This window comes from Dermacentor albipictus, chromosome 10 (assembly GCF_038994185.2).
Source record: "Dermacentor albipictus isolate Rhodes 1998 colony chromosome 10, USDA_Dalb.pri_finalv2, whole genome shotgun sequence".
NCBI classification, from domain to species: domain Eukaryota; kingdom Metazoa; phylum Arthropoda; class Arachnida; order Ixodida; family Ixodidae; genus Dermacentor; species Dermacentor albipictus.
This window is the reverse complement of record NC_091830.1, coordinates 80,641,352-80,657,576: the sequence shown is the minus strand read 5'-3', so window position 1 is coordinate 80,657,576 and position 16,225 is coordinate 80,641,352. Positions and strand designations below refer to the sequence as shown.

The 16,225-nt window shown below is 46.8% G+C and overlaps 1 protein-coding gene across 1 annotated transcript in view; it reads left to right on the top strand.

The window, feature by feature from the left end:
• LOC139050346 (uncharacterized) overlaps positions 1-16,225 on the top strand; it is a 119,274-nt gene that overhangs the window by 39,037 nt on the left and 64,012 nt on the right. Inside the window, exon 2 of the mRNA XM_070526583.1 lies at positions 10,383-10,442. Coding sequence (XP_070382684.1) covers positions 10,383-10,442 — 60 coding nt within the window. The remainder of the gene's footprint in view (positions 1-10,382; positions 10,443-16,225) is intronic.

Sequence of the window (16,225 nt, the reverse complement as noted above, 5' to 3'; positions counted from 1 at the left end):
AGGTTTGGTGGCAGAAAAGCAGGAAAATCCCATACAGCAGAGGCGCACAAAAACAAATTTACCAGTACCGTTTCAAAAAGTTTGGTACTGTGAATTCTTTGTGTTTGTGTGTGTGTGCGTGTGTGCGTGTGTGTGTGTGTGTGTGTGTGTGTGCGTGTGCGTGTGCGTGTGCGTGTGCGTGTGCGTGTGCGTGTGTGTGTGTGTGTGTGTGTGTGTGTGTGTGTGTGTGTGTGTGTGTGTGCAAAATAAGAGCAAGTGCTTGCTGGCGCAAGCCACCACCCCGTTATAAAGAGTACACTCTTAGCGTCCATATATCCATTCTTGCTGGAAATCAAGGGAACTGGCGGGAAGAATGCAAGAATAACAGCGATAACGCTCAGCGTGTTCTCATGCCTACTGAACACTAGAGGCACGTTTGTCGCCAGTGCTCACAATGGTTACCTTTGTCGTGAGCTGCCCCGTCATCAAACCCTTCCGGGCAGCGCGGGCGATCGGCGGCTGGGGACAAGGCTAGGTGCGCTTTCTCTAAAATAGTGTGCGCGAGCAAAAAAAAGAAAGATCGTGGAGGCCCAATTCAAAACGTTCTTCGCTGGTAAGTGCCGTTTGCCATCGGCCGATCGCCTTCGCTAAAAACATGTCAAACAATCCCTCTGGCTGGCAGCTGAACTTAGAAACAGTTGCACCGTAAGACCACTCTCGTGAGTAGGGGCCCTGGTCTGTGGCGCGCTTAAAGCGCTTCGCACCACGACACGGCTCCATCTCGAGGGACTAGACCTTGAATAAGAAAGCCCGTCGGGTCTCCGTCGCCACTGACCCCGTCGCGCGCTTGTCGAGAACTTCGCCACGAGGAACTTCGACTGCCAGTCGACCTTTCGCCGCGACGAGGCCCGCGCGAGAGATAGGCGAGCCTGCGCAGCACGCGTGCAGTCGCGTTGCGGCGAAGGTCGCGCGACGAGCACGTGCCTCGCCCGAAACCGGCGCCCACCGCTTCGCGACACGTGCGACCGCCGCCAGGCGCGTTGATTCGATAACGTTTTCCCCGGCGCATATTCACGCGTGTACACACGTGATGGCACGCTCGCCTTCTGTCTCTCTCTCTCTCTCTCTCATTTTTCTATACGCCACTCCCACTGCCCTTGCCCGCATTGACGTTTCGGGGATGAGGTCGATCGACGCTGTGTTGTCTCGGTGACCTCCCGCTGATCGTGCAGACAGGGTTAGCGAGCACCTGCCGGGCGTTTCAGCGCCTGTAGCTGGAGCTTGTCGCAAAGCGTCGCCGGAAAGCGTCATCGGTAGAGTGTTCAGCTCTCGGGTTGTTACCGGTGCTAGCTCATTCAAGGTAGCCGCACGTCACTAAATTGCTGAGTTACCAGTATGACCGATAAAAAAACAGAAGGACACGTGTTTTGCACACACTGTGGGAATCGGTTCAGGCGCTTAATAATGCCAATCGGCGTTGATTTCGATGCCCAATTTTGATATTATTCAGCGCGTGATGGAACACAGAACTGCCGAAGTGATGTTTAACATTGCTTGGCTGCAGCACTCGTGATTTTCAACGCAGTACACCGAAAATATAAAGCCAGGCGTCGTTGCTTGAGGTGTTCTTGAGCGCAATTGATTGCAGCAAGTGAGAAGGCTCGAACGGTCAACGCCTCACACGGTTCATCGCATCCGAGTAGCACTGCTGATTCGCTGGACGGCCGCTTGCATAGTGTCGTGTTGAGTCTGGGTGGAGGCAGAATGGTGAGTAAGGGTGCCGTGACCGGAAAATTACGAAAGATTCCGCGTGTTGTGGTACCGGAAAAGATGCAGCCATTTCGTGTCGGAGTAGACAAAACTGACGCGGAATGTGACGCCACCCTACGAGCTGTCAAGACCAAAGAATGCATTTGTATGAGCGAGCATTTTGCTAGGTACGAAGGTCGTTTCCGCTCGATTTTGATTTTCTTTTCTATTCTGTGTAAAAGCAAAGTGCAAGAAATTTTGGGCCTTGTAAAAAAAAAATCTAGATTCTTATAGCATAGACACAAAAAGACTTCCGTGCGAAAATTTGCTATTTGTAAACGAGTAGCCGTCACAAAAATCTCGCGAATGTAAACGTTTTTAACATTACAACTAAAGAAATGCCCCCATTGCCCTTTGCCAAGAGCGAGGAATGACTAAGATAGCCTCCCTCAAAGCATGACCTTGAAGATTAGGCATCGCCTGCGGTTGCGTACCGCAGAAAAGAAAATCTTGGAGCCGACGTACTAAACACTAAACAATACGAAATGCATGCGTCGTCTGCCTAGCGCTGTTAAACGGTGGCTAATAAAGAAACTCAATGTTTAGCCCGAAAGGCGAAGCATTGATTGCGGAGCAAATTACTAGACAGCCATAATAAGTGAGGATAGTAGATTTATCGGCCGTATAAACTTGTAAAAACTCGCTACTAAGTTAACAAGAATGGTGTCAGCGCACACAAACAAAGATGCACTCATCACACTCAATAACCGCAGACACTCGCTGTCAAAACACATACGTGAGAAAGCTCGGCAGCAGCAGCGAGCGAAGGGACCTTCGTGCTGTCTATCGCTTCAATGCAAACTGAGCGGCGAGGACACAGCACACGCAACACTACGAGCCGTCGGCCCACCTAGACACCCCAAATCAGATCACTTTCATGATAAAGCCCACGCGACCGCGCCATACGCAATTGCTCCCGAAATGCAACGCCCCCCCCCCCCCCTATAGCTCCCCTATCCCGCCTCTTCAAGCGCGATGGAATACGGCATGCTTCCTCCCTGCTGTCCTCCTTAGCGCAGGCGACGTTCAGTCGCAATCCTCGCCTCGCCATCGCACGCTTTCATACTTTCACTCGTACACACAGCATATGGCGCGCTGCGACTGTGTTATCGCCATTGGACTTTATACTGAACATCACTGAGACGTTTACGGCGACGACGGCGACGGCCAAAATGCGCCTTGAATGTCCATATAATTTGCTGAGCAAAAAAAAATTACCGACGATTACGTTACTTCCTAATGCGAAATTTGAGCGCAGCAAATAAGCTGTTTCACCTTTTCGATAGATTGAGGCAAAGAAATCGAGCAAGACATGTATGCGCTATCACAGAATTTTTTTTTTCACACGTATTCCTTTAACAAAGACTCCACTAACAGTTCTTGACAGTCATGAAGGAAGCTTTGTGGTCGGAGAAATAGACTGATATATGTTTGACTTGGTACACCAATGCTTGATTCTCAAAGACGAGATCTATACAAGTGCCTCGCGAGGTTGTCACAGCCGTGGGACGCGTTACGAGCGAGAGGAACGGGATGTTCTCCCGCATAAGTGTTAGGAAATTGCTGTTTGTCTTTATGTCAACATTAAAGTCCCCCACTACTAACATCGGTGTGGATCGATGGACGGTTAATGCGAGTTGCAGGAAGTGCACGACGTCTTTCGTGAGTGCGGTAGCCGACTCACGAAAGCGGTATCAGTCGGTCGCTGCTAGCGCTGGGGGGATGAAAGGGGGGCGGAGCTGGTTACGAGGCCGACGATAACGCCGACGACGACGCGAAACCCAGGAACGGACGCCAAAGAGCTATTTGTGTAGCCAGCCCTCCTCCACAATCTCTCCTCCTCCCTTCCATCATCCTCCCTCGCCCGGAGAGCCGACAGCGCGCATGCGCGGCGGCGGAGCAGATTCGTCGGCGAGCTACGACGCGAAACCCAGGAACGGACGCCAAAGAGCCATTTGTGTAGCCAGCCCTCCTCCACAGTCTCTCCTCCTCCCTTCCATCATCCTCCCTCGCCCGGAGAGCCGACAGCGCGCATGCGCGGCGGCGGAGCAGCAGATTCGTCGGCGAGCTGGTTACGAGGCCGACGACAACGCCGACAACGCCGACGACGACGACGACGACGACGACGACGCGAAACCCAGGAACGGACGCCAAAGAGCTGCGCTCTAAAAAATATTAGACAACTAGTAGCCCTGCAGCTTTGCCAGGATTGCTTGAGGAGTATTTGTACTCATTTGAACTACTATAGGCGAAGTGAAATTTTGTTGAAATTGGTCTTAATAGGAGCTCAAGTGGAGGCATTCCTCTTTGACTTTGACTTTATTGAAATTTAGACAATGTACAGTTGTGCGGGTGAAGAGGGCTAAAGGTGACACACGTGGTCACCTGACTAGGCCCTAGACACCCTGAATTCACGCAGGCACAGTTTCGACATGGTAAGTTGCGAAGTCCAATTTTTTTTTACGGGAAGATTATAACAATTCCCATACAGCAATATACATACACTGTACATTCAAATCAATCTAATTAATTGTGTATAATACCTACAAACATGTTCACTTGACCAAGAAAAGAAAAAACAAAGCAAGGAATCCTAACTGGATCTCCTATACGGCAAAAAAATGTTCACATGACAAATATGTTCACTTGACAAAAAAGAACGAAGCAAACAAATGTCTAACTGGTTTATACACGATTTAAGAAAAATCTCTTTGCCTGGTTTCGAAAAGCAGGCAAAGAGGAACAGTTTTCCATGAAGTCTATCAGAGCAGGAAAAAGGTTTAACACATTAGGAATTTGCCAATTTAACAGTTGTGTCCCGTAATTCGTCCTGCATTTAAACTTGATGAAATTGGTTCTCCTAAACTCGTAGTGGGATTCATGTTTGGTATACCTCAAAAAGAGAAGAATTGTGGATCAATTTTGAAATCTGAACATGCAAGTTCTGGTAGTCGCAGTTGACGATGCCTCTCTTTCAGCCTCTCCCGCGCTCTCTCTAGCGCGCTTTCCGTGACGCCCCCTCTCCCTTTGCTCTCGACCCCACATGCTCTCAACCGCACCCTACGCTATTTGCAAATAAGCAGAAGCAGCGGTGGCGAGGGTGTTGGCAGACTTAATTAAATCAATTGAAATGTTCTTATTTGATGATACCATCTATATCATTAAACTATCTAATCTAATTCACGTGCTGCCATATTGGCTGCAACGCCTTTTTTGTGAAATGTCATTGCTGGCCTGTTGCATCCCAGCGAATGCTTTAACTTGATAAACGTACTCTCCTGCACAGTTTCAACAAGCCTGCAATTAACCAAAGCTTTTGTCCGCTTGGAAGGTGAATAAGCATTAACTGCATATTTTTTGGGCTAGCTGCTTAAAGTCCTCAATCTATTGTTGCGTGTAGTGTCAGGCGTTGCTCAACAGCACCATGCTAACTACACACCGCAGGGTTGTGAGATATTCACCAATCGTGTAAGAGATTCGTGTAAGCATTAACGGACATTTGCTGTGTGGGTTTCACATCCCACCTCAAAGTAGTACTTACACTAAAGGTGGCTATCCCACTCTTATTGTTCTTTTATATAAAAGCCGGTCCCATTGAATGATCTTACCACAATTCCTTGAGAAGGAGAAGAAACCATTTATGTCCTATTTTATGCTACCAAATCTAAACACACACCTGATGAAGGGCGGCTTCTTCCAGCAAAGTGCATCACTGAAATTGCAAAGCGCGCCTCGGCGTTTTTTTAGTAGACATCCTGTCAGTTCTGTCACAAGAACACTGCGACTTAAAGAACAGCGGCATCGGCGGTGATGCACATAAAACAGAAAAAAATGTTGTGGAAATCGGTGGAAGCTTCACATCAATGCCGTCGAATGTCCTCTCAATACGCCTCCGTATTCCATATCCGGGTCGGGGACATTCCTGGTGAGGTCCTTCCAGAGGCCACCGCGCGGCCCGATTGTTGACTGGTAGTGACAGCGCTGTTGAACTTCCCGACGCCGAAACGCAAGGTTGCGACTTGGCGTACGTGACGAATCGATTAGATGCGCACACTACTTCCCGCAAAACTACAGGCGGAACTACCTTTCAAACCTTCCTTCTGTAAACAATGTTAATCTCGCCGAAGGAGACGAGGTGACAAGAGTACGAGGACAGTTCATGCTCCTGCGCACCAAGATGCAGCTTCCAGAAAGAAAAAAAAAAGAAACAAATATTGCGACTTAGCGCGTGGCTTCGAGCGACCGCTTCAAGGCAGAGACAAGGCGTAATCCTAATTGGCATATCTGTCGCTCCTTAATCCGTTCATCGCCTTTCTACCCTCAGCCTCTGCCTCCCATTCCTGAGCGGTTTAACGGTCTACTCGTCCTTGTAAGGTCGCCTCTACGCGGCTATCGCTATGCAAGCGACGCGCTTGCCTCGTCCGTCTCCGAGCCTACAAGATGGAGACTAGATATTGAACTGTCGCCGGCTAGGCGGGCGTCGTCGAATTGCTTTCGCGACGCGCTTTTTCATCTTCGATCCACTCCTTGGTGAAAGTGATGCGCCACCTCTTGGCGCGGTCGTTGGCGGCTCGTTTCACTTGTGGTGGTAGCAGGGATGCGCAAGGTCGGGAGAGGGAGGGCGCTGGCATGACCAAGGGCGTACGTAGCGCATGCAATGGAGGTGGGAAAGTTTTGCTTTATCACTGGCACTTTAGTTCGTGTACGTTAAACTATAGAGGTAGGCTCTTCGAAAAATATAAGTAATGTGAAGGTGTTTGTTTGACCTGGCTGGAAGCATTGATGACATGACATCTTCTGTGTGGCCCCTCGAGCAACATGCCAACTGGGCTTTCGAGCAAAAGTATTGGCAGCCTATAGCATATCTAGTGTGCGCCCTCATTCACTTATATTATGTTTAGATTGGACACGACACACAAGGTCAGGCAGCTGAAATGTGCTGAAGCAAGGTGCGACCAAACCGGTCACGATAAGAGTGGCTGCGCTTCTCAATACTCAGCAAACGGAATGCATTCAGAAACTTTAATATTCGCAATTAGATTCTATTGTACCAACGTACGTGTGCATACCCGCATGATAGGCATTTGCCAGGCAAATGTAAAGAAATGAGAAAAAATAGACATGCAGCATATTCAACGGACATGTTGGAATCTATGTGAAGTGAAGCTTTGTAAGCGGCTAATTAAATGCTGTCCAAGAAATTGCCACGCTTACAGTTTTCTGTAATATCATTTTGTGCAACGAGTAAGATCGAGTAGTGTTTACGTTGATCCACCACGAAGGTCACAACTATATTGTCATGTACATTTAATTTCTGCACTGCATCATTCCTAAGCTCTGACGAAACGCAGGATCGAACTCAGGCGGATTCAGTGGGAGACGTAGTCGCATCGACGTCACAAGGACGAGGGCGATGTATGGTGCTTGTCGAGGCAAGAATGGCAATGTCAGGTGGGTGCAGAGAAAAATATGGCACGTAATAAGCAACATTAAGGACTTCTGTACCTCTTATGTCACATTGGGACATACGCATTCTGGTGGATTGGCCAAGAACGTCCACAACCACAGTGGCACATACCGAAAGGCTAAATGAAGTAATATAAACGAAATAATTCGTGAAAAAATATGAACGATTATACTAGCAGGTACTGCGTTTCGACATATATGTGAGCCGACATTGTATTCTCACCTTTTATGTAGCAATCGAACATAGTTCGGCATGGACGTTCTGGAGGATTGGCAAAGAATGCAGTGGTACATATATTACTGGCTAAATCATAGAATTCGTTAAATTTAATTCCTGATTTCATTAGCAGACCGCTTTCCTTACGTGGAAATTAAATGTTGAAGTTTTGTAGAAGAACCCATAGTTTTTTTATGCACAACCAAGCTGCGCATACTTGATCAGGGTAAAGAGCAAAAAGGAGAATTCCAACCAAAATTTATCTTTAGAGCACTATGTTTGGTAGCCCGACCGGTTCCTTCTTCAGGGTGAGATGGCGTGAGGTGTAGCAGTCTTCATATATGTTTTTCTAACGCTTTGACAGGCGCGCAGACCCTTTACATAGACCTTGAGAGTAAACAGCGGGAAGTGCTCCTGACGAACGATTGATGTTAACCGGTGTCATTTGGGTGTGCCAGGATTTGAGAACGAGCCCCCGCAGGCGGTTGTTTTCTCTCTCCAAGACGATAACGCTATCGTGGCCAACTTGGGGATCAAAAAGCTACTGCGTTCTCTGTTTTGGAGTCAAAGGTCATTCTTGTATTGAATTTTTTTTTCCCGGGAACCTTTTAGTCTCGAAAATATACGACGCGGCACATTCGGTGCAGATAACCTTGTACATGATTATCTTCGCCTTTTCTACAGGACAGCGCTCTTTTGGGGGAGGGAGGTGGCTACCGTCCGCAGAGAGAGGCCTGTGGGCGACGTCCATTCCTGACCACTTGTGGCACACGAGCTAACAGAAAGCGTTAGCAGAACATTTTCCTTCCCCCGCTCCGCTCGCCTATACACCCGTTCCACCCCAGCGGTTGAACAGAGAAATAAACGGCTTTAAGTGAACGTGCACGCTTGTGGCGAGCGTGAGCCGTGTAGTCACGCACTGCGCGCCCTAGTGATAGATGTGACTAAAGTATATATATATATATATATATATATATATATATATATATATATATATATATATATATATATATATATATATATATATATATATATATATATATATATATATAGATAGATAGATAGATAGATAGATAGATAGATAGATAGATAGATAGATAGATAGATAGATAGATAGATAGATAGATAGATAGGTAGATAGATATATAGATAGATATTTGTGTTGCATATCGAAATGAAATTATGGGACATTACGTGCCAAAACCATGATCTGATTACAAGGCACAATGTAGTGGGAACTCCGGCAAAATTGGGACCACCTTAGGTTATTTTACGTGTGCCTAAACCTACCTAAGTACTCTTGCTTGGCAAGACGACTTGAGACCTCTTGCTTGGCAGCCGAACACCATAGGCACTAAGTTACCACGACGGGCAGCTTATCAAACTCTAGCAGTGCCAAGCAGTGATTTCTTTCCTGGTTGTTTTTTCGAGACAATAGTGCTTTCGTTTGTTTCTGTTTATCTGATATCATTTATTTATTTTTTTACTTTCAAACGCGAGCGCATTGTCACACGAAGCTGCGAGGCTGTGTGGAGTCGAAGGAGCTCGACGTGCCACTTCGACTCACAATGAATACCACAAGTCGTATTCACAACCGCGCCTATGCCGCCGAGTTTTTTACCCTCATCTGGTCTTGTAGGGTAATATGTCAAAGATCCAAAGCGTGTGCCGAGCAGATCAGTAGATCCCGAGCTGCAGTGGAGGCAGATATATAGTACCACGCGCTCGCGGCTGAGCGTTCGCCGCAAGGATACTGGCGCCCCTGCTCGCTGGGGGAGTAGAGCTGGGTGAAGGAAACGCTTTGCTAAACCTGTCTGATGTCCCGCGAACGCCTCAAGCGTAAAGTATTGACGCACTGCGCCGTTGCCAGGGTGGGTCACCAGCCGCCATCTTCCTTTCATTCTTGTTCTGTCGGTGGAGGGCCCGGTGAAGGAATTACGTTGAATTGCAATGGCAGGTCGCGAACGCTCGGCCGGATCAGGAACTGAGGACGTCGCTCCGACTGACATCGAACTCATCTACTCGCACCAAATCGGCGAAGGGAATGCGTGCGCTCCCGCTGCGGCACTTAGTACAGGGAAATCAAGTGAGGGGGCGCTATAATAGAGGTGGAGTAGAGAGGGGAACAAGCGCTTGGAGGCGCAACCTACCATGCCGTTTCAAAGGCGATGCTCATGTCATCCAACTATCTTTGCGGATCATCCCAGAATTCAACGCGTTTGTTCTTCATCCGGTATTTCGCACGAGCGTCGCACGTGGTGTCGCGCTTGGATGCATCGAAATAATGGACCGCCCAGGCGCCTTTGCGTGTGCGAATGCCAGCCCGGCATTCACTGCCTTAGTGATCCCAATGATTTCGGGAGTGCCGGAAACGTGGGATTCGTGGTCTTTGCGCTGAACAGATGTCAACACAAAGCGATTGCGAACGCGGTACGGCCGCTGCAGTTGGTAATCGGCGAAAGGCCGTTAATTTTCTGTGTAGACGCCACGTGTATCGACTATACAAAGCAGTTTTTTTTTAATTCAACATTCGTCATTCACGAAATACAGAATTCGAAAAAGTGTTGAAAGCACGACATCAAGGCCACTGTTTCTATCCGTGTGCCGTCACGCCTTGAGCCGACATTTGTATGCCATTGCTCAGCACTGCCATCTTCCACTGGGCTGCCTGTATTTTGCGGAAGAGAGTATATTTGATCTAATAAAGTCGGTACAATAGTGGCTGCATTTGGTAAGCAGAAACTACAGTTACTGGGGAGAGATGTTTCACAGTATGTACCGCTAGTTGTCAGCTTTGATGCAGCAATGAGCCGTCTATAGGAAGTGTTTCATTGACTCGTGATAATGCTGTTGCGAAATTGAAATGGTAATTGGACTTCACTGGTTGATTTCCAAAATTATTGCATTTCAGACCACTATGGTGTTTGACGGACCAAGTCGGCCTCTATGGTGGCAGAACCACCCAGTCAAGGTAACAATATGATATTGTAGGAATAGGCAAAATAACCACGTGCAATCAAATATATGCCCTATACGTCAGTGAATGAAGTGGAGTGCATTATACTTCGGAAGATCCCAAACGGCATTAAACTATGCAGTGTACATTTCTCAGCATGTTTATATAGACCTGCCGCGGTTGCTTAGTGGCTATGGTGTTGGGCTGGTAAGCACGGACTTTAATCTGTAATCATGCTTCTTACCTATTATTTTTTTCAGGACAATGTTAAGGTGCAAAAAGTAGTAACCGGAGTAAGTTTGTGCTTTGGTGAATCTTGCGCTGCTGCCTTGAAACATGCTATGCACTCGAAACTCTATACTACGAAACTAAGAGCTACACTATGCTAGGAAATGCCATTATACTCATTTGTGTTTTTCATATGTTGTCAGGCCGCGGTTGTGAGTGAACTGAAGGTCAAATAAAATTACTTATTGCATTATTTGAACATTGATTTACACGAGTGGGACGCATGCAAAAAAATTCGAAACGGAAAGGAAATGTGGTCACATAACTTTCAAGCTGAAGCAAACCCTTCGAGTGCTGAATGATGCAGGCCAGCGCTGCACGCGTTATAAGACGGTAACGAAGCGGAAAAAGACAGCCGTGTCAGACAACAGCAGGTCGGGCGACTCCGCAACACCAGTGGCTTTGGAGGACGAGGCTGAAAATTTTCGTTGGCTTGACGACAACCTCAAACCAGTAGAGCTACGGGACAGCCGTGGGGTCATATAAAAAAAGACGTGACACAACCCCCCCCCCTCCCTCCTCCTCCTCAACAGTGAGGAAGGGGGGTCGTTTTTTCTCAAGGCGGCTCCTGCAACACCGCTGATGAGCCTGCTAGTGTTTTGGAGCACTCACAGTCAAGTGCCTCACAAGAATATGCAGATCCTATCAAGAAATGGTCGAATGCGAAAAGTGCACGAATATGAACTGCAAGAGGGGGAGAAACAAAACTGGTCTCTGAAGAAATGGAGTGCCTTCAAAAGTTAAAAGAAGACCAAAAAGCTGCTCGTGAAGAAGAGCGACGGTTGCGACATCAAGAAAAGAAAAATTTCAGAGAAAGCTGAGGAAAAAAAACAAAAAAAGGCTTAACGACACGAACAAAAAATCGAACTGCTCAACGCTATCTTGGGATTACCTGATGTTACGGTGTAGTACTCATGCGTCGGAGTGGTTGAAACATATGTGCAATAAGCGAATAAATCCATTCTTTTTTCTATGATGAAAGCTCTGTTACGTAGCACACTGTGCTGCTCATTCATATGTATTTAGTATAGTATAGTGAATTTTTCTTTCGAGTAACATTTTGGCATGTTAAGTGGCTCGACGGTCGTGTTCGCAGCCTTGTGCAAGATTTTGTATCTCTATAAGGCTTCCTTGCAAATTTACGTCAACAAATAAGCAGATCATACTGCAGTCGGCTAGGAAAATTTCCTAGATACCTACGGTGTGCATGCACTGTACTGAAACAAAAGTAGACGGTGTTTAAATCAGCGTACCTTGCGAAACAAGAATGCCTTCATTGTCAAGTTAGAAATGGACAGCACAATAATGACGCCAAATAAAGCAAGAAAAATTGTATGTTCCGCGTGAAAATACCATTGTACGTGAGCGCTAGCCAGCAAGACGGGACGCAAGGCAAAAAAAAAAATTGATTGCAGCGTCAAGACCATCCAGCGCCCGTTGATCACACGATAGTATTTTCACAATAACCGGGAACTCGGCCTCACTTCGCATAAGCTCAAGGGCTGATGGCTCGAAAAGAACTGCATCTTACTCGGGACACATGATACGTCCGGGCTCGAGCCGGCCCAGCGAAACTGTTCCATGCAGTGCTTTGCTGTACAGGGTGTCCCACGTAAATTAAGCCAAGAATGTAAATATGAAACGCCCGTCAGAAGCAAATTGAACAGAACGTATAGTATTTGTAATAGCCTATAGTAACTCAGACAATTTTCGCTTTCCCCATAACTGTGACCTATCTTCCAACATGGAAAAACGGTGCAGTGAATTCCAGAAGGTTCGCATTCACCTTTTTTTTAAATATACTTGTGCTACACATTGTTTTAATGGTTTTGTACGAGAGTGCATCTCTGCACGTATCAGTCACTGCAGCATATTTCTTTTTCTACCAGCTGTCTGGAATCCCTTGTGTTGGCTGCCTAGACGGCTCCTACATCAATATACAATGCCCAGACAACAAGGTCTGTTCCACCTGCTGCAACCCGCACCATTACCGTTCATTAACTCTTCAAGTGGTCTGTGACCACAAAATACGACTCGTTGGCACCTGCGTTCGAAGTTCCAGCAAACTTCACGATTCTCTGACCTTGAAGCTATCATCACTTTCAAAGAAACTTCTCAAGCTATGCGAGGACAATGCACACCACCTGCTTGAAACCACTGCGCAAGCGCTCCGTCACGTGGCTCTTTTCAGAATTCGAGGGGCTTTCTTTGCAACTCTAGGGAGGGGGGGGGGGGGGAGGACTACGTGAAATGTATCGTAAAGCAAACAACTCGATCGGCGGTTTCTGAAGGTGCGCTAGAAATCTGAGTATCAAACTTGGGGTCCTCAACTAATAATGAATAAGTTGAGCAATTAAATATAATTAATGAGTAAGTTATGGGGAAAACAAAATAATGTCTGAGTTACAATAGGCCAGAGCGAATAGTATGCGTTCGGCTCAGTTAGCTTCCGATGCACCTTTCATTTTTAAATTCTTGGCTAAAGTTACGTGGGACACCTTGTATATAACAAAGAGCCATTACAACAAACATAGCAATTTATTACCCTCCTTACACACCTGCCATTTTCACGAGTCCTTTAGTTGTTTCACATCACTACTGGTTTCGCAGGACTGCTTCCAGCACCTTCCTCCTTTTTATTTCTCCCAGTCTGCACACAAAAGTTTCTTCGGCAGTCGCATCCAGGTCATCGGTGCACGAATGTGGGTGCCACTAGACATATTGAGTTGATGTATCATCATCTGGTTCATCTGGCTCCAAGTCTCCGCACTCAATGCATTAGTTACGCAGTTTTGCAACAAACAATAATAAATTTGTTCAGCCACTCTAAAGCGCGCAGCTCAAGGTAGTTGATGGAACCTTCTCTTTTAATTTTAGGTTGCTAAAAATGTTCTCTATTAGCACTCTCGCTGCTGAAAACGTTTTGTTGAAATCCAAGTGTGCCTCTCACAACGCTCCATAGTCTCTGACAGGCGTCAAAAGGTAAAAATAAAAATGGTGGAAAGGTGGCATCTCCATGCAGGTGGTGCGCATTGTGCTTGCATAGTTTGGGAAGTTTCTTTGAAAGTGATGATAGCTTGAAGGTTCGAGAATCGCGAATTTCGCTAAAGCTTCGAATACAGGTGTCGACGAATCGTATTTTGTCGTCACAAACCGGTTGAAGGGTTATTGAAAGGTAATCGTGCCGGTAGCAGTAGGTGGAAGAGACCTTGTTGTCTTGGCCTTGTATTTTGATATGGGAGCAATTTAGGCATCCAGCAACCCCAGGGACTGCAGACACATGGTGGAAAGTGTAATAAGGCTGCAGTCACTGATACATGCAGAGATGAACTCTGGTACAAAACTAATAATACAATGTGTAGCACAAGCATCTTCAAAAATAGGCGAATGCCAACCTTCTGGAATTCACTGCACAGTTTTTCCATGTTGGGAGGATACGTCACAACAGATGGACCCATGAGGAGGAGAGTCAGCCACCCTTAGAAGGATTCTGTGAACAGAGCTCTCTAATAGATCAATGCGGCCTGCCACCTCCTTCATGCTTGTTTTAGTCCCTGTATACCTGCAAATATTGAGAAAAATAAATGAATTTATAAGGAAGAATAGAACACCGGCCTGAATTACAATGCTTTTGCTATGCAACCTATTAAAGCAGAATGCATTTTCGCTTCTTTCATTCATCTTTGCGAGCTAAACACTTTAACATTTGAAATTCAGCTACGCAGTTTCTGTGAACAGTAGCGCAGACATTTCAGGAAGGGTATGCATGTTAACAATATTTGCACCCCGCTTCAATGTACAAGCCATTACGCAATAACCGTGAAAAAGAAACTGCACGAAGAAAAGTAACTGCGAAACAAAGGCCAAGCGGCATTCGTCTCTAGCGCAAGTGGCCAGGACACTTCGTTATGGTGGGACCATTGTTTGACGACTACAACGTGGGTGGGCGGCAGCCTAATCTACGTCCCAACATGATGACAGACTTGGACCGTAGACCGCTGCACCACGGCCGCCGCGCAACTCTTGTGAGAGAGTGAGAGAGAGAGAGAGAGAGAGTTAACTTTTATTGATGCCAGCAATCACGAGGGCGGACGTAGCCTCCTTGCGCCTTGCAGACGGCGAGATCCCCTGGGTGTCAGCGGCTGCTTCGGCCTGCTGGACGGCCCAGACCTGGTATCGCTGGTCTGAGCTGAGCAGCACGGCCTCCCATTGGTGCCAGCTATGAATTTTGCGGCCCTCGAAAGGAGCCGCGAGTTTCATGGCTAAGAAGCAATAAAAACTTCCAAGCCTATCATCATCATCATCATCATCATCAGTTTGGTTACGCCCACTGCAGAGCAAAGGCCTCTCCCATATTTCTCCAACAACCCCGGTCATGTACTAATTGTGGCCATGCCGTCCCTGCAAACTTCTTAATCTCATCCGCCCACCTAACTTTCTGCCACCCCCCGCTACGCTTCCCTTCCCCTGGAATCCAGTCCGTAACCCTTAATGACCATCGGTTATCTTCCCTCCTCATTACATGTCCTGCCCATGCCCATTTATTTTTCTTGATTTCAACTAAGATGTCATTAACTCGCGTTTGTTCCCTCACCCAATCTGCTCTTTTCTTATCCCTTAACGTTACACCTATCATTCTTCTTTCCATAGCTCGTTGCGTCGTCCTCAATTTGAGTAGAACCCTTTTCGTAAGCCTCCAGGCTTCTGCCCCGTAGGTGAGTACTGGTAAGACACAGCTATTATACACTTTTCTCTTGAGGGATAATGGCAACCTGCTGTTCATGATCTGAGAATGCCGGCCAAACGCACCCCAGCCCATTCTTATTCTTCTGATTATTTCCGTCTCATGATCCGGATCCGCAGTGACTACCCGCCCTAAGTAGATGTATTCCCTTACGACTTCCAGTGCCTCGCTGCCTATTGTAAATTGCTGTTATTTTCCGAGACTGTTAAACATTACTTTAGTTTACGTTAGTTTAAGCCTATAGGACCAGAATAATATCAACAGGCAGAAACAACAGTAAATAGAAAGAAAAAGGAAAGAAAACTACGAAGTTCAAGTTATTTCAAAAGGTGATCGGTTACAGCGGACTTGAATGATGATGCATCGGCTTTGTTGGCGATAAAACAGCGAAGGTGGTTCCACTCAGAACAGGTTCTTGGCATAAAATGGTGCAGGAACAGGTCAGTTCGACATCGAGCAATAGCTACTTTACTGCTGTGATCGATGCGGGATGATACTTACACTGACTGCGAAGTTACAGTTGTTGATTTAATGAACGTTGATGGAGCACGGTGTGGACTAATCAAAGGCGCTAGATCTCGTGAGGCGCTCGCAGTACATGAATGGTTCGACATAATAGGACGGGCTGATCGATTCGGAAGGGATTCTATGAATCAAACGAGAGTTCGGTGACCCGGATCCCGAACTGCAAACGCGCATTCGAGTTTCGGATGAAGGCACGTTTGATCAAGCAATAATTTTAGAGGCTATGGAGCTTGGAAAACAA